The sequence below is a fragment of the Chaetodon auriga genome, chromosome 19, assembly GCF_051107435.1.
Source record: "Chaetodon auriga isolate fChaAug3 chromosome 19, fChaAug3.hap1, whole genome shotgun sequence".
Lineage (NCBI taxonomy): Eukaryota > Metazoa > Chordata > Actinopteri > Chaetodontiformes > Chaetodontidae > Chaetodon > Chaetodon auriga.
The window spans coordinates 22,165,001-22,190,983 of NC_135092.1; the positions used below are offsets into that span (position 1 = coordinate 22,165,001).

A 25,983-nucleotide genomic window follows, 5' to 3' on the forward strand; every position below is an offset into this window, starting at 1 on the left:
GGGACGTCGAGTTTGTGGGTAAGAGAACAGAGAACCTACAGACGCAGCGAAGCTCCAGCGGGACACTTTGTCCATGCAGGACAGGAGTGCTGAGCTCACATGACTGCAGCTCCACAGACACAGGTCAACCTCACATCTCTGGAGCAGAAAGCTGACAACATGGATGAAACTAATTTCTGTCAGAATGACGAAATATATTGAGAAGAGTAAATGAAAGAAGGTGAACCAACACTTTTAAGGCTCACGACGGAACAGGCTGCATGGTTTGTGTTTGTGGTGGACCTGCTGGGACTACTTCTTGTCAGTGGAGCGGATGGATACAGAAATATTTCCCTAAAACATGTGACCTATAATCTGGCTGTGGAGGTGTTGGTAGGCGTGTTGTCGATCTCTGGACAGAGCTAGCTGTTTCCCCCTGCTTCCAGTCTTTATGCTAAGCTAGGCTAACGACTCCAGCCCCCTCCTGAACACACACGTTGACTCAATCTTCTTCTGTCACTCTGAATGTGAAATACATGTGAAATGATGGAGCATTCCTTCAAAGGCCTGGAGGAGACAACATTTAAAAAATGTCTCCGGATGGTAAAAACTAAACTCCGATGATTGAATCAGGACACTCTGCGGTTTCGCTGGTGGAGCAATCCTGATTCTCACGTCTGGCTAAACGTTTAGAAGTCAGTGAAAGTGAGAGCCGCCAGCTAATACTGAGGAGGGAAAAACACACGTACGATTGTTTAGAGGAGAATTTATGTGACCATCTGTTTCACTTTTGGACACAAGCAGCTCACACAGAGGGCTGTTTAGACTGGAGTGTTAAAACACGTCCATCCATCTCTGAAGCAGCCAACCTTTCACCAAAGACCAACACACTCTTCCTCTTTAAAGGGTTCAAACACACAGATCCAAACATCAATGAAAGACACATCACACACACACACACACACACACACACACACACACACACACACACACACACACACACACACGCTCCTCTTCCTCCTTTTACCTGATTTCTGACCTACTGGGCTCAGACCTCTGGCATTTACACACTCCAGATCAAACAAACACACACACACGGGTTCACACACAAACAAGATCAAACACACACCAAACAGATGAGAGAGCAGATTCAAAGGTTTATGCCGAGTGGCAGGAGAGGTTTGAAAGCACACGGGACGTCGGGGGGAGGAGAGAGCACAGAGAAGAGGAAGAAAAAGACGAGATAAGAGGAGCAGAAAGGCTGGAGTAGTTACCCTCGGAGGAGTTTGAAGAGCATGCAGCCTAAGGAGAACCAGTCGGCGCTGCTGTCGTACGCCGTCCCCTTCTGGAGGACCTCTGGAGCCATGTAACCATGAGTGCCCCTGCGACAAACAGCAGAACTTCACGTCAAGCACACGCTGGTTACTTTCACAACTCCAGACTCTCAGAGCCAGCGCAGTCACGCTGATGCTGGCTGGTAAATATAAAACATGAGAGCTGTGGTTCAAGAGGTGGTTTCAGCTTCTGTCAAACACAATGAGCTCCAGCGTTATTCTTAATATCAATATCACGTACTGATCAGTATTCAGCTGTAAAGACAGAAGCCAAAGACAGAAAACAAGCAGAAAATCACCCAACAAACGTCTCATTATCAGGCTTCAGGTTTCATGTGCGACATCATGTTCTCTGAATATTAGAAGCACGTGTACTGATAATTAAATGACGGTGCAGCAGCTCAACGCAGCTTCATCTCTTTAAATCTTTACTTTTAAGATTATCTATCAGCTCAGACCAGCTCTTATCAACCTCCTCGGAGTCAGTCAGAGTAAACCGTCTGTATCTGCGTCAGCGCTGGACGAACGTCTGGCTGAACCGTTACCATCCTGCTGTCGTGTGTTTCTCTGCAGTTTTGGTTACAGCAGAGTTTAGCATGTAGCTCGGAGGCTGCTGTTGTAGCTGTCTGTCTTCAGCACGGGCAATATCTAAATGAGCCCCCCCCGCTGGATCCTGTGAGGAGGGGGATTAGCGCACACACTTACACGCTGGCGTGGGGTTTCTTCTTGGAGAAGTCGCAGGCGAGGCCAAGGTCCGAGATACGAACGTGACCGTGTTCGTCCAACAGGATATTAGCTGGCTGATGGAGGACAGAGAGGGACAGACAGGCCGACACTGATGATGGAGAACACCACAGATAAGATCACAAGTGTAGGAAACAATGCTGGAGAGCTCACTAATTCACAGCCTCGCTCACAATTTCCGCTGAGAAGGAGAAAATTCTGCACGGACAATAAAAGAAAACCTCCTGTCCTGGTTTTCCTCCGCTGTTTGGCAAAACTGTGACTCCCTCGCTCTCCTTCCCCTCCAACACTCAGCCGAAAAGTATTATCTGCATCGTCCTGCACTGTTTATTGAAGCCCTAAAACTGTTCCCTGACTTCCAGCAAAATATATCTGTTATTATGGCAACCAGTCCAAACAGGGGAATTGGAGGGAAAACAGAGGACGGCTGAAAACACGCTGATACGAATCTGTGGCTTTGAAACAGCATCTGTGGAGGTGTGCTGCTGCTTCAGAGAGGCTGGAAGCACAGAACTGCAGCATTCAGCCCTGAACAACGCAAAGATTCAACGACCTCAGAAAGGCAACGAAAGCTGCAACTAATCAAGACCTTCGTTAACTTTCAGTGATGACCAGGTTAAAGGAGAAGCCTGATGTTTTCCTACATGTTTCTCACTGTCCGTAAATCCCACTGAAAGACCCAAACCAACACCGCCTTAATCCTCTGAGCACTTCCTGTTTGCAGCTCTCAGCCCATTGGTTCCTCCTGAAAACATAAATCTTTACAAACAGCTGACAAATACACAGTTTCATTCTTGAAAAGCTTCAGCTGCTCCCTGAAGGTTTCATCGAGCGGAGGAGGAACAACATCCATCAGCCTGTGAGCAGTTAGCTGTTAGCGGTTAGCATTCACTGCTGGTTTTGGGCTTGTCGTGGGCTTTGATGAACGAGCAGACGAGGTCTTCGAATGTTTCAGGACTGTGACAGAGGTCCCTGTGGGATCAGAGTCTACCTTGAGGTCTCGGTAGACGACGAAGCGGTTGTGCATGTGCTCCAGACCCAGGATGATTTCAGCGGCGTAGAAACGCATTTCTTTCTCGCTGAACACGCCGTGCTGAGACAGGTGGTAGTGCAGGTCACCCCCTGAAAACACACACACACACACACACACACACACACACACACACACACACACACACACACAATGTCAGTATGACCTCATCGTACCTCATGCTTTAATCAATATCCATCAATAAGTTGTGGTAATAAGTTGTGGGAGAAAATGAGAATGGATGGAGGCTCCTCTGACTCCGTCCTCCACCCCTGCAGTCTCTGTCTCAACATGTATTGACTGCTTGTATTAATAGCCCAGCTGAAGCTGCAGCAGCGCTCGGCCTCATGCTGCACGCTGTGTGATGATGACTGTGTGCCGTGTTGACTTTAAAAGGTGACTCAGGCTTTGATTGTGAGACTGGCTGGAAACGCTGATGAAGCTCGGAAGCTGACCGCTCGCCGGCCGACCCCGAAGAGGAAATACTCGTGCTGAGGAGTGAGGAGCGTTAAGAGAGGGCTGGAATTGGATGTTAGGAGGGCTAATGCGGACGGGTCGCAGCGGTGCGAGGCGTCACCAGCGAGGTCAAAATCCCATCAACTGCTGATTCTCCGCTGCAGGAATGACCTGACCAGCTGGCGACGCGCCGAGTAATCCAATCTGTGTTTCTCACGACGGAATGACGGGAGTTTAATCTGTGCAGGCGAGGTGGAGGTCACCCTACCGTTCATGAGGTCCAGGATGAAGCAGAGCTTGTCGGGGGTGTGGAAGGCGTACGTCATACACACGATGAACGGGCAGTCCTACAGAGGGGGGGGGGGGGTCAAAGAATTTAACACCAGATCAGAAGTGTCCCTCTGCAGCAGCTGGACGACGGCGCCACATTTAAAGACACGTTAATGCAACAGTTGAATGCAGAAAACAGAAGATTCTGGACTGAACAACAAAACAGAGTAAAAATACTTCATTAGAAATCCTACAAAAGTCAGCTTCATGCAGTAAAAGTACTGTCTGTGCAGTAACAGTAACGGAAACAGCATTTGAATGAAGGCCAGGTTTAAACTTTAAGTCGAGCTTAACTCACCCCTGTGCTGACTAACGACAGCATGATTCTTTCATTGAGCGCCAGAGTCTCCCCCTGCTTCATCTTGATCCTCTTCTTGTCCAGACACTTCATGGCGTACCTTCCATTCAAACAACAAACGGCACAGATTAGACGCCGGAGCTCGCAGCCTGACTGCATCCTCTAAAGCTCTCATTCTGTTTTCTGCACGGCGTCCTTACATCTTCCCCGTGTCGGCCTTCCTGCAGCCGTACACCTCGCCGAAGCCGCCCCTGCCGATGATCCGATGCACGCTGAAGTCGTTCATGGTCAGCTGAAGATGCACAGAGGAGAACAAGGACTTTAGCAGAGAAAAGAGCGAGAAGCACGGCTGCTCGTATTAGAACTGATTGCTGCTGATGTAAGCAGCTTTAAAGCCAACATGGACGCCTCGTCTGATGCCTCCACCCGTCACGGAGGTGCAGCGCGGTGCTGTGTGACACTTTGTTTTGTTTTCGATGCTGATGATGCAGAATGAGTCATCACTAACGTTGTCCAATGAATGAGCTACCTGTCAGTCCTCGGGACGCGATGTTTACACCTCGTGGTTAATTTGTAATAAGTCTGTGTGAACATGAAATGGACTGGAACTAAACGGCAGCAGCTCGTCGGTTCCTCCTTCTGGTCTGCACCGGAGGTTTTCAGACTGAGGTGACAGAGCTGAAGGGAGGACGTGGAGGGACAGACACGAGGCGAAGACACAGCGTGAGGTGGAAGCCACAGGCGCACACAGCTGCTCTGAGGCCAGCGGCACGCCGGCCCACCTACCATCCACACGGTGACACGCAGCTCACTGAGCCAAGTCAGACGCTTTAACACGACCGCTGACATGTGCGTCAATATGAGGCTCAGAGGAATCCAGTGACTGACTGCTAACAGCAGCTGCTAACAGCTACACAGCAGACTTTTACCGCCACTTTATCAAAATACACAAACATAAACAGAAAAAAACACCTAAAGTTGTAGCCAATAGTGTGGTGACGCTTCCTGTTTATAGCACCAAAGGATTCTGGGAGCTGAAGCTCCAGAGCTGAGAGCACGATTATCCCCAAAGAGACCGACAATAAGAGAAAATGTCTTGACGTTCTTCTTCTTCTCCTGAAACAGCGACGCTCTCGTCACGTGGACGGCGGGGGGACTGTGGAGGAGTGGTGGAAACCTCTGATCTGGACCAAACAGGAAGAACCACAGGTGTGCAAGAGCCTTCACAGCGTGTACTCACGTGGATGTTGAGCTCCACGTTCTTCCACTGGCAAAAACGAGTAAATTTATCACTGCGGAGAAAAAGGAGACAATGAAATGTGAATTTACTGTACGCTGTGAAACTCTTCCATGCAGTGCCTCCACCCCCACCCCCACCCCCACCCCCACCCCCACCTCCCGCCTCACCTCTCAATGAACTTCTGGAAGATCTTCCCTCTCAAGCTGTCACAGATCTCCACTATGTATGGCTGCAGGGGGACAGACACATTAACAGCAGCTCAGGCAAACTTTCTCTCAGTAACTATGTGATAAACATTCTTTGCAAATGTCCGTGAACGCATCCTGTGACGGCTGAACGGCGCCGCGGTCACTTTCTGTTTCTGAGCTTTGCTGGGGTTCGACCCGTCAAAGCGCCTGAAGCTCGTTAGGACGCCTCTGCTGCGACGCTGGGGGAACACTGAGGCCTCACAACACAGACAGGAAATACTGACAGGTTGATGTAATATGTTTGAGGGAAAATTAAGTCACTGGGGATAATTTTATATCCAGAATACAGCCGTACTGTCGTCTCAAAGAGGAAATTGCTGATTAGATTAACTGAGCTGAGAGAAATCAACTGTTTTCTCTTCTGTGTTTAAGTTTTTCCTGGATGTTTTTTTCCATTTCATCACTAAAAGTCTGAATCTGAGAATCTGGAGATTGAAAATAAAGTTGATAAACGGACAGCAGGGCTGGGCGGAAGCCGAGCAAACCCTTCAGAAACATTTCCTTGATAAGGAAACATGAAACTTTCATAAACTGTTGACATACTAACGACCAATAGCATCACAGGAACGGAGCTATTCTTAGCCAATCATTTGAGTCGTTTGGGAACGGAGCATCGCTGGCCGAGTGCGCTGAACACGAGCCGGACTGATGGACGGTAGACGGCGGCTCGTTCTGAGGAGGCGTGAGGCGTCGACGCGACCTTAAACCTGACACCAGCGCCGTGGTCATGCTTCAGCGCCGCTTAGCCACAAAGCAGAGGAGACGTCACTCCTGAGCTTCTCCTCTCACGCTGAGGGATTCCTGACTCGACTGAATATGTTCATTTATCCAAACAGATTTTCTCTCGCTGGAACAATTCTTGGTCACTTTTCAGCTTCCACATATGAAAATTATTGTGATGAAAGCTGCTGCCGTACCGCCCGGCCACGGCACAAATCGCCTGCAGCCATTTTGAGGATTCACACCTTCAAACGCGTCGAAGGTGTGAAGTACAAAGATAAAGGAAATTGTTTAATGAATTACTGTGGTTGCTGACCAGCACACAGATCTCAGTCCGGCTGCTCTTCATCGCTTAGCGAGTGACAACAAACAAGCACAGTTTCTGTATTTCCTGCTGTTGAAGCAGAAAAACCACAGAAGAAGACAGAAAGCATTGAGAAAGCTGTTTTACCTGGAAGAGAGTTGGGGGAACCTGTTTCTTGACTAAATGGCTCTGCACGTGGTCCACGGCTTTCTTAGAAAAAGGCTGAGACAAAGAGGAGGAAATAAACGGAAGGGTCATTAAAAAATGCAGCGTTACCAGTAATTTCAGTTCTGCATCCCCGAGTGGAACATGACCGGGAACGTTAGGAGCCGCGAGACCGCTACCAACGCGAGGCTAATATCCCTGTGTGTGTGTGTGCGTGTGTGTGTGTGTGCGTGTGTGGGCGGTGAGTTTATTAACTTCCTCCCTTCAGACGGCGCTGAGCACTAACTTTGTTTTACATCCCAAATTGTTGCCTTGCAGGAGGATTAAAGCTGCACTGAGTGCTGTTTGGTTTCCCATCATCCCTCTGTGCTCCGATACATGCAAAGTGTGTAACTTGATATTAAACACAGTCTTTCGAATGACTGAATCACGTGTACACTCAGTTTATTGACTCAATCTGAAGTGTTTACGGACACAGAGCTGAAGTGTGTGCTGATCAGAGCTCTGATCGATTCTCCCTGAAGCTCAAATCTAACGTGAGCTTCAGCCGTCTGTTTCAGCGTCGCTCAGGCAAACCGGAGGTGTCTGTTACGCAAACGTTCCTCTCAGCTTTAACCGACCATGACAGAACTACAGGAGGAGCCGTGAAGCTCCTGATGTTTGGCGCCTGATAAGCGACTTAAAACTGACATGTTGATGAACACACCTTCACCTGATCATTGCAGTAGAAAACACTGGGCAGACAGAGGGCTGAACGGAACGGTTAGCTGCAGCTCTGCTTCTCATTCATTTTTAAAGGTCTGCGGAGGTAAAACTGTCCAAATATGTCACATCTTTTCTGTCTTGTGGCCCGTTTGGCGGCGGGTGTCTGGGACCGCCACGTTACAGCAGCCAGACTCCTCGTCCAACCAGACGCGACCTCTGCGTCTCTGTGTGTACTTGACTGTGAGCGCCTCGGCGGCGCCGCGTGGACGTGACGGCGCCCTCACATGTGAACAGGACAGGAGCTCCTTCATGATGTAGCCGTCGTAAATCTGCCGGCTGCGGCTCAACCTCTCCTCCTCGGAGTCCAGCTTCTCGTAGTCCTTAATCTGAAACAGACACACGAGGTCATCTCAACGCCACGACAAAACAACGCAAAGCGCTTCTTGGGAGGGCTAAATCTGAATGAGCAGGATTACAGGCCTAATCTCTCTTCCATCCCATGACGCCGTCTAATCCCGCTCACACGGGACACTGTGGACTTACTTCTTCGTAGAACTTGAGCTGCGGCACGGCCTCGTCGATCTCATTCATGCAGAAGTCCTTGAACAGCAGGAAGCCTGTCGGACACACACAGGAGGAACCGTGAGGACAAACAACCTGATGCCACTGAGAACATCTGAGGGTCCAGACTGAATGAACACACCTGGATGAACACGTGACAGCACACAGGTAACACAGGAAGTGGCACAAAACGCAGGTGTGACTGCACATGAACTCTCAGTGTGGAGACAAAATGAACAGTCAGCCTTCAAACAGAAACTGGATTTGGACTTTGCTGCTTTTCTCCCAGAAAGCACCGCTCACGCAAACGAGCAGCTGGAGAACTAATCGCAGACTGTTGTGAAACAGGTCCAGAGAGAAAAAAGCATTAAATCTTTGGAAAACATTTTGGTTTTTCTCTGAAGTTTTCTTGGCAGCGAGCATCAGGGTACAAAACGGTGAGTTTGTTGATATTTGCTTTATGTCGGTTACACATTCAACCAGCAAAACCAGAATGCTGTGAGGACAAACACGAGGCAGATACTGAGCGAGTTCTCTTCAGCGCCACCATCAGGTCAAACTGTAAATCCTCTGTTTGTGACCAAAAACACCCTAAAAACTGACGACCCTCCATCGGCCTCCACTAAGCTTCACTTCTACTGCTGATGAGCAAGCGTTAGCATGCTAACACCGGTGACCAGACTGGATTGAGGTTGTCTTGTTCTTATTAGGGCTGATTCTGAGCCTTCCCTCCAGCCCGCACACACACACGCACACACGCACAGGTCATAATTCCAGGGATGCACCAGGCCTTACTGGCTGAAAGTGACGCTCTCAAACGCGCAGACAATGGATAATAATCTCACGACATGCAGTCAAATCCGCGCTCAGTGAAACATCATCTGAGGAAGACGAGAGCTGGGGGAAATAAAAACGTTTGCTCGCAGAGCTGAGGCGCGCTGTTGCCATGGTAACTGCCTCCGTGGCTACCGGCGATGTGTGCATGATGGTGTGGAGACACAGAGGAGATGTACAGTGGGCGGTGCTGCTCGCCGGGAGGCCGGGCCCGTTGAGTTACGGTGATCCCCTGATGTCTGCCACGCCACCACACTGCCAAAGACGTACAGAGCATCCAGAGGACGGAAGAGACATGAGAGACGGGGACGAGAGCTGTTGTTGAGACAAAGCCGCACTCAGAGAGTGTTTGCATGCGTCCTCTCTGTGGCTTTACCTGATTAGCATCAGGTGTTACCAAAAATAGATGGCTAACGAGATCCCATTCTCCACAAAGATGGTGAGTCCAGTCGGTCCGTCGGTCAAACCGTCCCACCTGACCCGTGAGACATCGCCGGACAACAAGGTGGTGGAGGGCGTCAGAAGAAAACGTGGCACAAATAAACCACATTACTGAAATGATGCTTCATAAAAGCTAAGAAAGGCATGAAATCTTGACTTTTTGGACATCCTGGACAACCTGCAGCTGCTCTGATCAATTAATCACACGGCCAAAAATGACAGAAATTCATCGTTCCAGCCTCTGAATTGTAGGTTTTGCTGTGTTTCCTTTTTAATCTATGTGACATACAGTGAGTATCCTGAGGTTGTGTTGGTCGAATTAAAATGTCGCCTTTGAGACATTTCATACACACATTTCATTATGAAGGTTACAAACAATCGACTGAGGAAAACAGAGAGCAGATGAATCCATACTGATGTTAGTATGTATGTACGTTATTCCACATGGAGCGAGGGCCGAGGTGCAGACAGGAAACCAGAAATGAAGCCTCTCTGTTTGAACCAGTCTTATATTAAAGGTCTGACAATCTGTGGACTGTTTCAGAAATCAGCCACAGAAACACAAAACCAGCTTCTCGGCTTCTAAAAAGCGGCTTTTGTTTCCATTTGGTGGCCTCAGTGATTCGGTTTACGGCGAGCTCGCAGCAGAGGCCGTTTGTTTGGGGCCTCGTGCCGACTATCATCCATTCTCACTTCTTCCCCCTCTGCTTTATCTCTCCTGCAGACGTGATGCATCATTTCCCCTTCGCTCTGCGCTGACACTGAGGCTCATACAAATACACGCGCTCACATGCATCCACACACCGTGTGTGTACACAGCCGACTGCACAGGGCATCCTTGTTTGCAGAAAGGGTGCTACTGACACACACACACACACACACACACACACACACACACACACACACAGACAGACAGACAGACAGACAGACAGACAGACAGACAGACAGACACACAGACACACACACAGACAGACACACAGACAGACAGACAGACAGACAGGTTTTCGGCGGCGAGGACTGAATGTGTGAGAGAGGTATTAAGAGAGAGGGACAGCGGGGAAAACGACAGTTCTTACATCACCAAGAGTCAAGGATTAACCTTAATCGCTGAACACTTCAACACTGCCCAGCTAATTCAACAAATGGCCTCTTCCAGAGAAGACACACACACACACACACACACACACACACACACACACACACACACACACACACACACACACTCGCAGCTCCTCTGAGCTTCGTCTCATTAGTGAGATCACCTGAACGTCTAAAAATACTGAGCCGGCTTGTTCTGCCTCTGCCGTCCATCATGTGGAGCAGGTGGAGCCGAGGATCCAGTCCAGGTCCTGAACTGGAACCAGGACCTGGGGTTGTGTCGAGGCCTCCCGTTGAGTATTCAGTGACATGAACGACATATTTCTACTGTTTATGTGACGATCATCAGGACGGAGGTCGACATGATCCACCGTGACGATAAACTCGTCTCACTGTCCATCAGATCTGTCAATCAAACTACACTCACTGGGCGGTGCTTCATTGTCTAAAATAAATACTCTGCCTTTAATATTCATATTTTTCTGTTTTTTTCTCCTCACTTTCTGTTTGTTCTCGTCAATGTTATCTTTCAGGAAGTGCAAGTTTTCACCTGCGTTTGGCTCTCACGTCATCATTATCTTACATAAACACGGAGGGTCAACATGGAGTCGACTCAGAGCTTTCCTTCAGTTTCCACCTTTGACCTCCAGCTGATCTGACATGTGAACAGCAGGAAACAAACAGGCTGCTGCTCACTTTCAGGTGAGCGAGCGTTGAAAAAAGTATGGTTTGATTCCTTTTATGAAAAGGAGAAAAAAGTTCCTGCTGAAGGGTCATGTGAGACGAGGACGACTGTGCTGCATTATACATACACTGACCTTTACTGGTGGAAGAGAGCCAGCGCCAGCAGGCCACGGAGTGTGTGTGTGTGTGTGTGTGTGTGTGTGTGTGTGTGTGTGTGTGTGTGTGTGTGTGTGTGTGTGTGAGAGCTGCACAATGTGGCAGATATTCATTCAAGTACTACATCAGGATTAGCAAACAATGTTAAGTATTCTCCAGTCCTGTTTGAGTGCAGAAGGCTGCGACCATCAGCTGAAAGACGCCGTTCTTGATTTCACAAACTGCTTTCTGATTCGATGACAGGGCGCCACAAACACGTCTACATTAAAGTGTAGGCGGTGTGGAGGGGCAGGCCTCTATGACCCAGTTTAGGTTCAGCCTGTTTCCATTCTGAAGTTTCAGTTTTATAAGTGAAGCACATTTTGTCGTCGGCGTCTCATCGCGTGGTGGACGAAGAATCGTCACATCGAGCGAACATTGTTGGAGTTCATGTGTGGAAAGGACAGATCTGACCGGCCCTCCGAGGGCAGCGCTAACCTTTATTATTGATTGATCTGCAGGCTGTTCTTTCAATGAACGGGCTAATTGTTGAATCTAAAAATGTCAGAAAGTATTGAAAAACGCCTGTCGCATTTCCACCGAGCACCAGGTGACATTATCAAATGTCTGCATTTGTCCAAGCATCAGTCCAAAAAGCAGAGACGTCCAGTTTACAGTGATAACAGCTGCTGAGTAATTTTTGACTAATCAATCCATCATTTCAGTTCAACTCCACAAGACGACACACGTGAGCAAAGCTCACACGCAGGCTGGAGCTCATCCCCCGAGGTCTGAATGTGCCCGTTGAAGGCAGAAAAACTGGATCTTTGTGTGATAATTAATAAAAGGCGTCAGCAGGGCCTGAACCTGAGCTCAGAGCTGCAGAGGATCAAAGATTTATCAGCACAGTGAAGCACTGATCAGTGCAGCAGGTCCTGTTTTCAACGTCTGGATAAGTAAGAATAAAAAGAAATGTTTTATTACCGAGGTCGCCTCAAATCAATCAATCTCAACATTCAACTCTGAGGGTTCCAGGGTTACGCTCTGCACACAAAGCGTGGTTAAATGTCACATGACGCTGGCGTGAAGTGTGTCAGTCATCGACTGCTGGTCCAAAGACACTTCCTGTCTCACTATGAGACCATGTGATCAGTTCACACAAGAAAGCGACACAAAGCGCAGTGAAGGCCTTCGACCTGGGCAGGTGAGAGGCGTTCAAGGTTCCTTCCTCTAACACCGTCACCACAGGACTGTTTGCCAAACTTAAAACAAATGACGGAGCGGATGTCTCGTCCTGGAGCGGCTCTGACTGCTGACGAAGCCGCTGAACATGCTAACCAAGACGGCGGCTGTTGACATTTGAACGCGCTGTACTTAGTCAAGTGTTTCACTCAGATCACGTTATGAACACCTTCAGTCTATGAAAAACCAGGTGAGAGGCGAGATGTCCTCACGTCCTCAACCTGGACCTGCAGGGAGACGCTGGGGTTTATACACACAGGTTAACGTCCAACTGGACACACGGGACACGACCACGAACCGTACGAGCATATGGAGAGCGTCTGCCGGCCATTCAGCACGTCCACCTGCACGGCCAATCACAGCCAAGCTGGCTGCATCTCAAGTAATATTTGGGACAGTTACCACCAATCAGTGCAGAGGGAGGACGCTGATGGAGACACCTTTAAAGATGAAGACAAAAACGAATGAAAGCAAGGACGAAGACCAGCAGAAAGCCTGTCTGAGAAGAGACACATGGTGAATTAAAAGAGGACACACACACACACACACACACACACACACACACACACACACACACACACACACACACACACACTCTGCCAAAAGTCTGGGGGGGTCACAGAAAGGGTCAGAGGAAAAATGGAAAGTGGGCAACAAAGCGAAAAGCTGACATCTGTCTCTGTCGTGTGTGGAGAGCAGCAAAGTGAGGCAGCGCCGCACGGCACGGCACGGCACGGCACGGCACGGCACGGAACGCCACGCCACGCCACGCCACGCCAACCAGCCCGAGAACCAGCAGCACTGCAGGGGGACATGAGGTACGCTGCCAGAGGCATGATGGGCAACAAAACGGTCACAACAGCAATGAAAACAGCAACAGTTTGGAGTGAAAGGCATTAATGTTTGGTGGACAGCAGCGTCTGGACAGTTTAAACCTCTGAGGGAACAAAGATCTGCAGAGTCAGAGGGCGACCGGGAGGCGAGGTGGAGGCAGAACGGCTCCAAAGGCAAGAAAAGACGGTTCAAAACGCCGCCGACAAACTGCATCTGCTGAGGAAGACCATGTGATTCGATCGAAAGCTCCAGAGCGCTGCAGCAGGCTGCCGACCTCGTGCTTTCACTGCTCTGTTAAGTGAAAAAAAAAAAAAAAAAGTGTTTTCTTTCCTGTTTGTGGGTTAACGCCCGAGTGCTGGTCGCATACAGAGGGTGGACAAAAAAACATGAACACCTGTGAACGCACGTCGCAGCCGCCCAGGAAACGCGGTTCGCTTTAGTTGTGATGGTTATTCTTCAGGCTGCGGTCTGTGGTTGTCTTCAGGGGAATATGTCAAACAGCTGTCCTCTGTCCACCCTGTGAGCAAAGCAACACGTCTCATCTTTGAGCGGTTTTCTGTTTGAAATGTGCTGAATAAATTTATTTGGGATTATTGTTATGATCAAAGGTTACGAGGGGAATGTTTGGTTTTCACTTTGTTGTGTAAAAAAAGAAACTGTGCAGTGGAAAAACCTGACAAAATCTAAAAACTGCATTACTTGTACACAGTCCAGGTACTGTAATGTGTAATCTGTTACTCCAGGACGTCCAGCTGGTTGAAATCAGGCTCTTTTGACGTGAGGACAGTGTGAATCATGATGGATGAATAAAGGACAGACGCGAGCAGGACCGGAGGCGTGGACAGTCTGTTGACATAAACATCCTGGCACCTCGGAGAAATGGTGCATTCTGGGAAAAAGAGACGGCCCGGGCTCTCCTTTTAACGCCGTCCTCTCCATTTCCTCCCTCCAATCCTCATCACCTGTTTCATTCCTCCTTTAATCAATTTCATTTCTCCCCGTCGACAAGCAAATGCGGCAGTTCTGGTCATGTTCCCATGGCAACCACAGTTGCTAGGCAACGCACGACTCTCCATCATCCATTCCAGAAGTCTGACAGATGGAGAGGAAGAACGCCAAGGCGAGAGCGAGAGGAAGAGGAGAGAGAGGGGGGAAGAAGAGAGAGGGGGAGAGGGTGGACATCAGGAGAGAGAGAAGAAGAAGAAGAAGAAGGAGAAGAAGAAATGGCTGATTCTCGAGAACAGAGGAAGAGCTGAGCGGCACAGAGGAGGAGGTGATGCAATCCTCATCAAACTCTGCGTCCAATCAGCTTCGTGTTTCACTGCGGTCATGAGGGGCGGCCTCGTCCAAAAAGCAGCTCTGTTCAGCCACTTTCTATCAATGACACTTCAACGCTGTGACTCCACATGACCTGCTGGAAAACATTTGACTCAACTTTATCGACACAGCACAGAGCGCACAGACAGACAACCAGTGCACAAAGCAGGAAAGATACTGAATGTACAGCCTGTGTGCTCCACTGATCTGGAGTCTGATTCACATATCAATCAAAAATCTCTACTTCATGTCGACCTTGATGCTGCTGGAAACACCAAGAAAATAAAACAAAGATTTTCAACAGAAACATTAAAGGTTACAGATTTTCACATCTTCATGCTCCTCACGCACACGAGCCATGAATTAAATTAACATGAGTCATGACAGAAGCAGATGTATGCGCACTTTATTTATCCCTGTGGAGAAACATGTCACAGCAGTACTACAGGAAGCACACGGCGCAAAGCAGAGTACAAGTACTCACACGAGAAGTACACCTTTCAAGCACAGGTGTACAAAATGAGGAAGGACGCTCTAAATTAGAACTGAAAAAGATGTACCGCGCTGAGCCACAAGCTGCAGAGAAAGATGTAATTATGACATCCGGTTAGCGAGTCGAGCACGGCGGCAGCAGCCTCAGTCCGTCCGGACACACGGCGGTTTCATCTGAACCGAAAGCTCAGCTCAGGGAGGCTTCGCAGAAACGCCGGAGTCACAAAAGAGAGGATATGAACGAGGGCGAGACACCGGCCCCAAACGCCGCCATCCACCAACCCTCTGCTCCACAGGGTGCCGCTGATCTCCTCTGGCTGAACAAGTAACTATCGTTGCAATGGACACTGGAAACTGTCCACTCTGACCATGGCTTCATTTGACCAAAACAAAGGCTGAAAGACGTCAAAGCGCTCAGCAGAGCAGAGGAGCACTGAGCAGACGTGACGTTTATCTGAAGGTTGGTCACGATGAGCGACGCCTTTGCACTCATCTCATACATCCCTGGTACAAAAACACTGATAAGCGCAGCTTTAAAGCAGCGGCCATGACATCAGAGCCATGTGACACGATGCACACCTTCCAGCCAATGAGGCCTGCGTGTCGTTCATGGCCATAAACATGAAGTGAAGTCTGTCCTCTGTTCAGAAGTATGATCTCTAAATGTGACAATCACAGACAGTCCAAGAGTTTTCACTTCAGACACAAAGCCTGCATTTGAAAACAGAGTATTAATACACACACAGCTGTGACTGCAGTAGTTATTGTACAAAACTATACACATATTTAAAAAATGATTCAAGGTGAAGCAGTGGCCAGTATGCCTGCTATATTTAGAGCGTACAAAATGTCCATTACATAATGGTCATCCTGCCTGACCCTGATTTCGTCTGGCCCGTGGACTTCACGGACGCCATCTCCTCACGCTCAGCGCTCGCAGAGGACTGACGGTCCAGCTGATGAGAGGCCAGGTGGGTCTCCTCAACGCGCGCCTTCAGCTTCGTAACAGGGCCTAAAAATAGGCCAGCGACTGTCAAACCTTTAGGACTGTGGACAGCGAGTTCGTGGACTGCCAAAGACTGAGAGACGCTGTCCAGATGGATTTTAAAAATGTATAAGCTGTAAAACTGTCCTCAGGTTTGACTCGTGATGCACAAACTCGCCCCACTCGATCTAATTCACCCACTTGTCGGTCTTTGAAAGGGACATTTCACGGTTGCACAAACACTCCGTAAATTAAGATCTGATTGGCTAACGTCACGTCTCCCCCTCAGGACAAACGTTCCAGCAGCACTGCAGCATCTCCGTCCTGACCTTGGTTGTCATGACAGTCAACAAGGCTCGTTGAGCTCAAGGACAGAATCAAAAGCAAACTCAGAGCCCAGTTTCTGCAACTGTTCATGAAAATCTACGTCCAACAAGTGGACTGAAAAGGACACATTATGTGCAGGACAACAGCGCCAACGCAGGTGAACCCACGCCGGGGAACAAACCGCGAATCCTGTTCAGATCAGGTATTTCTGAGAGGTGGAACTCCTCATGAAGCTGGAGATCCAGGAGTGTGTGTTTCCTCGCTTTCTGCCAGAATAACGACAGATTTCACGCTCTGGATGGTTCATGTTTCTGAGTGTGTGTAAAATAAAAGGATGCTCAAATGAAAGAACTTAAAAATCCATTTGAGCAGACAACGGCAGCCCGTGTCCGTCCAGTAAGACAGGTGTGCTGAGGTCTGTATCCAAACCACGGCTGCAGCATTTTACATGAGCTGAAAGGAAAGAATAATAGAGACAGGCTGATGATTAAAGCCTGAATGAGCCTCTGTGTGCTGTGACAGAACGGCTCGTACTTTGGAAATGTTATGCAAATGAAACGACTCAAATCATTGAAATAGCCCCGATCTATGTTTCTGTCTTGAACCCTGTTTGACGACAGGATGGATTCAAATTCAGAATGAATAAAACCAGCATTAACAACAAACTCTCATTCTTATACTTACTGGATTGTAAAGCAACAGGTTTGTGTTTGTAGTCGCTGCTTTCATCACTGAAACCGCTACCTGGACACGGCTTACGCTCACATGTTGCTTTGCAAAGCCACACATTTGCCATTCAAATGCGTACAGCACACAGTGGAGTTCATGGTGATATGTGACCAGCCCCCGTCAGCACTCAACCTGCCACTGCTGATGCACTGTGTGCATCCAATGACACGGTGCCAAAGGAAAACAAGTGTGAAACCGGAGGAAAACTTTGATTTAACGCTGATTAGTCAGAGCCAAATCAACAGTTTTGACTTTTCAAGGGTGGAGACCAAACGATCATCTCACACAATGAAGCGGGGACGGCTTCCTGTTGTTTACCTGGAAGGTAAATATCCCAGAGTGACCGGCTAACGAGGCTAACTAATGAGACCTGTGAGCTGGACGAACGACCGGCGACAACCAGGGGACGGCTTCTGTCTCAAAGGAGACGCTAAGACAGACGGTCTGATGAGCAGAGACATGAGAGCAGAGCAGGGTCACAGCGAACATCACACACGAGGAACAAGTCAACTAAAAACAGCAAACAGTCACCGTTTCCAGGTCCTGGTTTTCTGTTAGTATACAACTAGAACTTGAATATTTGGGTTTTTACTGTTTTCTGATGTTTTAAAGAATAAACACTTAATCGATATCAGTCAGTCGTTGTTGGTGGTTTGTCAGTTTACGCCCGTACAGGCCATCTGAAGCGTCACATGATCCGGCGAGGTGAAGTCATTTTCCTGTGATTCACAGCTCAAACTGTTGATGATGAAGAACTAATGATGGTCTGCTGATGAAGAATACTTTGTCTCATAACGTTCGTTACCATCGGCTGAGGAAACAGCTGTGAAGGCATCCCTGAAGAGGAGAGCCTGAAAACACTGGAACACGAGGAAACAAAGGCGAGTGAAAATATTTGTTAGTGTCGTTCCCACGTGGACTAATCACTGAAAACTGCCCCCCCGCCCCCAGCCCAAAAGTGTAACTGGAATCTTTTTCAATTAATGGATTGTTTGGTCTATTAAATGTCAGAGAATAGTGAAAAATGACATTCACAGTTCCCCAGAGGGCAAGGTGACATTATCAAATTGCTTGCTTTGTCCAGGCTGCCGTCCAAAACCCAAAGAGATCCAGTTTACAGCTACATGAAACACCAATCCTCACAAGTGAGGAGCTGGAACCAGGAAGCGTTCGTTGTTTATCGTCACCAAAATTCCAGCAGAGCGAGAGCACCTGTCATTTCCACGTTTCTGTTCAGAGAAACACCTGGGAAGAGCTGGAATATTACTGGACGGGTGAACGTCATGGGTTTCAAACTGGTGTCTAATAAGAGACACACACACACACACACACACACACACACACACACACACACACACACACACACACACACACAGAAGAGAGGAAGTGCGAGGTGATGACACTGAACATAAGAGAGAAATAAAGAAAGCAACAAGTCCGACAGAAGGAGACTGAAGACAAAGAGAAGCAGGCAGACAGAATTAACGCAGCCTGTTCTCACGAGGGGCTGAGACCCAGAACAGTAAGTAAAGCCAGCAGAAGCCTGCAGGGCGGCTGTGGTCCCCCGGTGCGCCACAATCCTGGCACGCAGCCCGTCAGCTCAGAATGGAAATCCTCGGAGGAGCCGGCACAGAGGCGCCGCTACCGGCCGCAGGGCAGGAGGAAGCGGGAAACGTGACGCTCCGCGTCGAGCCGCTGCACCGACGAGAGCAACGGCAAACACAAACGAAGACGACCAATCGCTGCGCTGTGACAGCCGGCACACACGTATGAGAGCAGATTAAAAAGCATCTGACATTATTAAGATCTGGAACATTTGGTGCGTCAGGACAATACGAGAAAACAGCTTTCACTCAGCAGGTGCTCTGCGGCTGAGCAACACAGACTAAAACCACCTCGTCAGGGTAACAATTAAGGAGTTTATCTTCAGCAGGACGCTGTAAATATGTGGTGACAGTGATGAGTTTGTGGCCACTGTCCAGTCAGCCTCATGGGTATGAATGTCAAGACAAGCAGCAGTGATGGAAGAAGCCCAGCAGACCAGTAACAACACCTCGCCTCCGACCACGAGCAGTCACTGTGGTGGATGTAGCGCCACATCACAGCTACGCTGACACTAATGAAAACAGCATTTAGCATTTTTAAGAAGCTAAAAACAGCTAAAATTAAACTAAGATTCAACTGAGACGTGAACTCTTTCAGAACCGTGAGCTGACAGCAGAAGAGCAGACAACCGGCAGGCTTCACTTCAGCCTTCTGGTCAGTAACTTGTGTGGCGCTAATGTTTATCCGCTGCAGCTGATATATAATCTGAAGAGGTAAAAGCAAAAGTCAGTGTCAGTTCAAAAGGAGAAGCCTGAATGTTTTGCACACTGCCGATAAAACGAGTCTTAAAGTCTACAGTCCCGCCGTGAGCCTGGACTCACAGCAGCGCTTCAAGCTGTGTGCTGTGCTAATGTCAACATGCACGTGTTAACAGGGACTGCATAATGTTTACCGTGTTCATCTTAGTTTTGCATGTTCATGTGCTAATATTTGCTAATCAACAATAAAAAAGTACAACTGGTGCTGATGGGCTTTCTGGTGATTCATTTTACAGGTATTTGGTCGTAAAACAAAGTATTGTGTTGCCCTGATGATGGTGTCAGGTGACAAAATGTAAAGACCCACCAACAGATCGACACTGCCATGGCTAGAGCCTGGCTGCTAGCATGGCTGAAAAGAGCGAGAATGGAAGAGAACATCGAGACATAGCCAGAACTGAGCTAGTACAGAGCTCAGAGTACTAGTTACAGAGCTCAGAGTACTAGTACAGAGCTCAGTGTACTAGTACAGAGCTCAGTGTACTAGTACAGAGCTCAGAGTACTAGTACAGAGCTCAGAGTACTAGTACAGAGCTCAGTGTACTAGTAAGCTTGTGAAACAGCGGCCACTGTGGCCAGAAGTGACAATGCGGGGGTAATGTTGAATGCTAATGCTTCCTGCACTGTACCATCAGGACGAGAGAAAAGATCAGCAGGCTGACTCAGAAATGTTTGTTGAGCGATGTCGACCTGAAGCCTGCTCACACTAACCATCATGAATTAGTTCAGGGAAAAGTGGAAAATAAAGTCCTGCCAGCTGAATTTAGAGGAGCAGTCTGGAGGGTTTGGTGGCTTCCAGTGATGAGGCTGCAGACTGCGACCAACTGAGCACCCGTCGCCTCGCCCTCCCTTTCTAAGCTATGAAAAACATTCTCTTCAACTACGACAAACTGGCCGTGTATCAGCTGACGTTAGCTTCTCGCAGATACATCAGCATCACTGAACGTGAACTCAGCGTCTTCATTATGTGGTTTGACCACCGGTGAGGCACCGCTGACAAGTTTATGTTTCAGTATACCAAAATACTGTTGGGATGACTGAACTCTATATTGAACTGTATCAGCCTTTAAAGCCTGTTTGGGTCAGGCTACACTTTCATCACATCTCTCAGCCTCCATCAGCGGGTGGGGTTTCCCCGGCTGAGTCCCTGAGCGGACTCCATCAGCCCATTAAGGCCAAACGTGGTTAGCAGCTAGCCAGTGAGCCCTGAGCTAAGATATGTTTTCATCAGATTTCAGTTTAAAGTGAGAGGACGTCCTCGGCGGCTCAGAGGAGTCGTGTGTAACGGCTTTTTGAATGTGATCACGCCGCAATGAAGCAGATTCTGACAGTACTTTATTTAATTGTGTGAGTCCCTCCTTAAGAGGAATGCTGATTCTTCTTCTGCTGATTCTATTAGAACGTGTCATCCTTTCAGTGGATATTATCCCCTGATGCAATTAAAAACATTGAGACTTACCAATTTTCTGGTTGAAAATTTTGTCAAACGTCAGTTCATCTCTCTCCTCGAGGTACTTCTGCATCACGCTGCGAATACTGTGAACACAAGGTGGTGGGGGGGTGGGGGGGGTGGACAGGAGAAGTGGATTAATACACAACATCATCATCAGTTCACTCAGCCAGAGGGAACAACGAGCTAATCTCTGAGGTGTCTGTGTCCCTCCTCCACCTCCACCTGCCGCCTGCGATCCTGGCCTCGGTTTGGGACTCTCCCGGCCACCTGTCCCCTGACAGTCAAACTACAGGGAGGGAAGAGGGACACATGGGAGGCTGCAGGGGAACCTGGAGAGATGCATGCTACCCTGGGAACGGGTGCTAATGAGAATCAGAGTGGGGAGAATAAATCAATTAGCACCCCCCCCACAGGCCCATTAACACTACAGCAGCACCCGACATACAGCAGAGGGAGGAGGCCGGGCTTCACCTCCACCTCCTCTGCAGGCTCCCACCGAGCATGTGAAAGGAGAACTCCTGGCTCCTCATGACTCGGCCATAATTTCTCCAGTATTTACACTCTGATAGCGCCGCTCGCGCTGCTGTGTGCTGTTGTTTTCTGTTCCCACAGCAGACAAACTACACAATCACAGATAACCTTTTGGTTCCACAATCAGGTCCGAAGAAAACGTTAAAAACTATGGAGGCATTTCCTCAAGAACGCTGATGCTGATTGGTCAGGTTTGTAATGACTTGACTGTATTGGCTGAGTTCTCCATGTAATGACAGTGAACAGGGACTTCGTCACACCTCTGCATGAATAATTCATGACAATTTCATGCAATACAGTTAATAGCTCAAAAAGCACATCATGATAACAGGCTCATTATTCACAGTCGATCTGCGTGCAGCACTGAGCTCCGTCTGCAGGTGCCGACTGACTGGACGGGCGTCTGTAGACCTCAAAGCACACGTCTTCACAATGAGCTCCTGTGAGTGTTCTGACATATCACTGAGCTCGCACTGAACACAAGGGTGGACATGTAAAAACAACAGATGGGACACTACAGGACTGTTTTTTCATAGATAAAAAAGAATCACACATGATTTGACACATCAATACCAAAAGTGTCTTAAAACACACACACACACACACACACACACACACACACACACACACACACACACAAACAAAAAGCTCATTAACACTCATGTGTATGCATTCATGAAAACACAGGAAACTGTAATGACTCATGTAGCCTTACAGGACAGTTTAGCAGTTACAAGTGAGTGAAGAAGAAGACGAGTTTGACTGTTGCTCCACAGAAATGACACAAAAATAAAAGCTAAGCTGACGTCAACGTCAGTTCCTCCTTTGAAAGACAAAGCTTATATCTTTTCTTCCAACCATCGAGGCGCCGGGACGCATTCAAACTACAACTTCACTTCACAGTGAGAAACTGGGACCACCTGCTCCCCAAAAGCCATCCCCGAGGACCCCAGCAGACCGGCAGTCCTCGCTGGTTATGCGGCTGTACCCGGCGCCTGTGCAGGCAGAGCTCATGGAGGAGTGGGAATGAGCTGTGGATGCAGCATTTCAACGACAGCCGCAGCGACAGGAACAAGAAGCTAGGAAGTAAACACTTCCTCTTTCAGAGGCCTGTTTGTGTGCCCCGCTGAATCATTAGCAGCTGACTCGGGATTATTTGTATGAAACCTCACCGCCTCAGACACCAGATTAGGACAGCTGGTAGTATTTACTGTAACAGCCATGCCTTGGTAGGCCTAAATCAACACGTACAAGGAGAAAAGTTTCCGATACATTATGTGTGGTCGGTGAGGTTAGCTGACAGAGGATATCAGCAGACCATTTACTGTTACTGTCAGGCAGTGCACAGACAGCTATGGCTGATGGCTCCGGTCATGAAAACCACAGATAGAACGTCATTCAAGCCCTGAAAAACCAGGTTTTTGTCTCCCGGTGCTCTCACTAACAGTTTTATTGCTTTACAAACCTCAGTCATCAGCAGCAGCAGCTTTGCCCATCATCAGCTCACGGGAGCAGATGACCGGAGCCGGCGGGAAAACAAAGAGGCTCCTGCCGTGACGGCGCAGTTTGACTGACAGAATGATGCTGGCGCACGTGATAAACAAGGCAATTTTCTACCTCCAGGAGACCGCCGCGAACACGGGAGAGCGTAGAACATGTGACTGAATGCAGCACAAATGCTGGTATTTACTGACAACTGAGATCAAGCAGTAATCACCAAAGTGCACAGTTTCAGCCTCAGACATGCTCACATGTGGCATCATTCACCAAGAACACCGTCACCCTCCACCCGCTGAGAGCCGCCGTGCTGCTGCACAGTTGCCACAATATGTCTGATTTTACTGAAAAGGAGAAACGTGCTGAGCCTGTCTTCAGGTGGAAGCACCACAGCTGCCATAGTCCCTTCTGAGGAGGTGAACATCAGCTCCAGCAGAGCTACGTCGCGGTGTTGGAGGCTACAAACCTCAGCCCATTCCTCATATAGACAAGTCTATCTGCAGTCTACTGATAATGTGTCACAGGAGGACGTGTCCCACCTCTTCCAGCCTGGTCTCGTCCTAAACTAATCCATCAGATCTTCTGAAAGAGGAACTCAACACTGAACCCACTGTTTCACCTTCATCGATCATTTGTTTCATTCATATTTCAAACAAACGTCACACGATTGATCGTTCCTGATCCTCTGATGCAGGAATGTGCTGCTTCCCTCACTCTTATATTAGTCCATTGAATATTTTGTGGTTCGGCGTGTTGAGTGCAGGTACTGTGATGTTTTACAGGCCAAACAATTAATCGAGAAAATAACCTGCAGATTGTCCAATAATGAACGTGACTGTTAGCTGCAGCCCTGCAGACATTATCAAGACACAGACAGGGAGAAGAGGCTACGAGCTCTCGACCAGTGACAACTGAAAACGTGGCTGAAACTCGTCCAGTGAGGACAGGATGAAATCGAGGGACACTGGAGGGACTGCGAGTGTGAGTGGTCGTGGGTAGCAGCAGGAAATACACAGATGTTCTGAGGTGTCTTGAGTGAGACAGTTTGCGCCGTTCTGTGCTCGTATGCTAAGCTAGCACCCGCTCTGTGCACTGCTTATTGCATGGTTGGACAGAGACAAGGTCCATCAGAACACGCACTGCACCTTCCTTTCGGCTGCAGTTACATAATTGTGCCTCCATTACATCTGCTTCAGCAGCTGTTAGCACAGTCAGATGAGAGCGCGCTTACCTCGCCAACACGACGAGCAGGATAACAACCAGCCGAAAGCGACCAGCCCGGCCTCTCCCAGCACCGGGCTGGTCTCCTGCTGCCTCCTAGGTGACCTCTTTTAAACCGCCAACAGCTACTTCTGTGATGACAAAGCAGCACCCTGACGGTGGGAGACCCTGACCTAATTACATGTCTTCTTAAACACCCTTAGCTGCATGTCAGTGCACACCTTTGACGCTTGATTTATTGAACGCAGCACGCTTGTTTAATTTGCTGTGTCAACAGGAGAGCTGCTCCGGCCGCATTCCTATAATTAACAGACGTTTGATACGAGCACTGGAAATAAAATGCCTTCATACTGAGCTGCAGGCGGGTGGAAATGGGCTTCAAACCCCACATACTGACGTGTGTGTGTGTGTGTGTGTGTGTGTGTGTGTGTGTAACCACACGTCTGAGGTCTCACTTGAGTGACTTATTAAAAGGTCATGGTACATGCAGTATAAGGGACTGAAACAGGTGAAGCGGGATCACTTCTCTCTGGTTTTCTGTGAATTATCTTGGTTTTCAGGTCTTTCTTCACACAGAATCGAACGTTTCAAACATAACAGGACCAGTAGGCGTAAAGGCTCAAATGCTCGGCTGTCATTGGCTGCTGATCTGCACGCTGACGGTGTAACAAAGCCGTGTTGTTGAGTATTAAGCACTACAGGAAGTATGCAGATGTGTAAATATTTAACATATTAACAGGATGCCACTCGTGTTTCAAGAGCTGGGTCTGCGGGATGTAACTGAACTGTGTCGATAACGTATCACCTGTTCAAATTTATTTTATACTCAACCTGATCTTTAATCATTACTTTATAGATTTTTAACCTCCACATTTCTCACACTGTGATTGGACGATAAGCAGCATTATATCTGTCAGTATGTCTTCTTCTGACGGTACAAACATGGCCGCAGCGGCAGGAAAGAGCGCTTATTTCAGTTTATTTAAGCTTCCAGACCTGCAATTACTCCTTTACCTGGAAAACAAGTTAGACTTTGAAACCTGTTTTTCCGGCTGCTGCTTGGTGTCTGACTGCAAAGAGTGGAGGATTCAGGGGTGTGAATGGAGACAAACGGAGCAGTTCTCAGAGAAGCAACCATTTCCCCTTAATTCACAGCCAGACTAGAATGATTTTGAAGTTTTACTTTCACTTTAGAGTCATAAAGGCGGATACACTCCGACGTTCGTCTTCAAAAGCTAAACAAAAGCTCTCCTGCCGTCTCAACGCTGCTGGAAACACCAGCCGTAGTAGCAATGTTACTTTTGGGATTTACACCTTGTGTGATTATAACACGATGGCACCGTTCACATTCATTCTCTGTCTGAACTGCCAGATTATGCAATTACAAAAATAATCACCGGCTGTCCTAATTCACCGCCTCGACTGAAAACTTCAAATGAAATCCTTATCTGAGAAAACCTCCGATGTGCCTCGACCGCCTGGGACGTCTGCTCTGTGCAGTTACGCTCCTGCTCTTGAGGTGAAGAGGCAAACATAATGAAAAGGGAACTCAAAAGCTGATCGGATGTCCCGTTTCCAACAGAGCACATGTAGCTGCCTGCAGGACGAGCTGATAACCTCAGCACTGACACCGCTATCTGTTTTCTCATCAGCAAGTCCTGCAAATATCGACAGAGAAAAGTCACT

General features: G+C 48.4%; 1 protein-coding gene across 2 annotated transcripts in view; it reads right to left on the minus strand.

Moving 5' to 3' along the window:
• Positions 1–25,983, minus strand: part of grk3 (G protein-coupled receptor kinase 3) — a 48,536-nt gene that overhangs the window by 13,751 nt on the left and 8,802 nt on the right. For both annotated transcript variants that reach the window (XM_076757572.1, XM_076757571.1), the window contains exons 2-13: positions 21,055–21,131; positions 8,097–8,170; positions 7,838–7,939; positions 6,831–6,905; positions 5,579–5,640; positions 5,412–5,463; positions 4,372–4,463; positions 4,172–4,271; positions 3,812–3,890; positions 3,049–3,179; positions 2,019–2,113; positions 1,254–1,361 (exon numbers count right to left, since the gene is read on the minus strand). In XM_076757572.1, the coding sequence (XP_076613687.1) occupies positions 1,254–1,361; positions 2,019–2,113; positions 3,049–3,179; positions 3,812–3,890; positions 4,172–4,271; positions 4,372–4,463; positions 5,412–5,463; positions 5,579–5,640; positions 6,831–6,905; positions 7,838–7,939; positions 8,097–8,170; positions 21,055–21,131 (1,047 nt within the window). The remainder of the gene's footprint in view (positions 1–1,253; positions 1,362–2,018; positions 2,114–3,048; positions 3,180–3,811; positions 3,891–4,171; positions 4,272–4,371; positions 4,464–5,411; positions 5,464–5,578; positions 5,641–6,830; positions 6,906–7,837; positions 7,940–8,096; positions 8,171–21,054; positions 21,132–25,983) is intronic.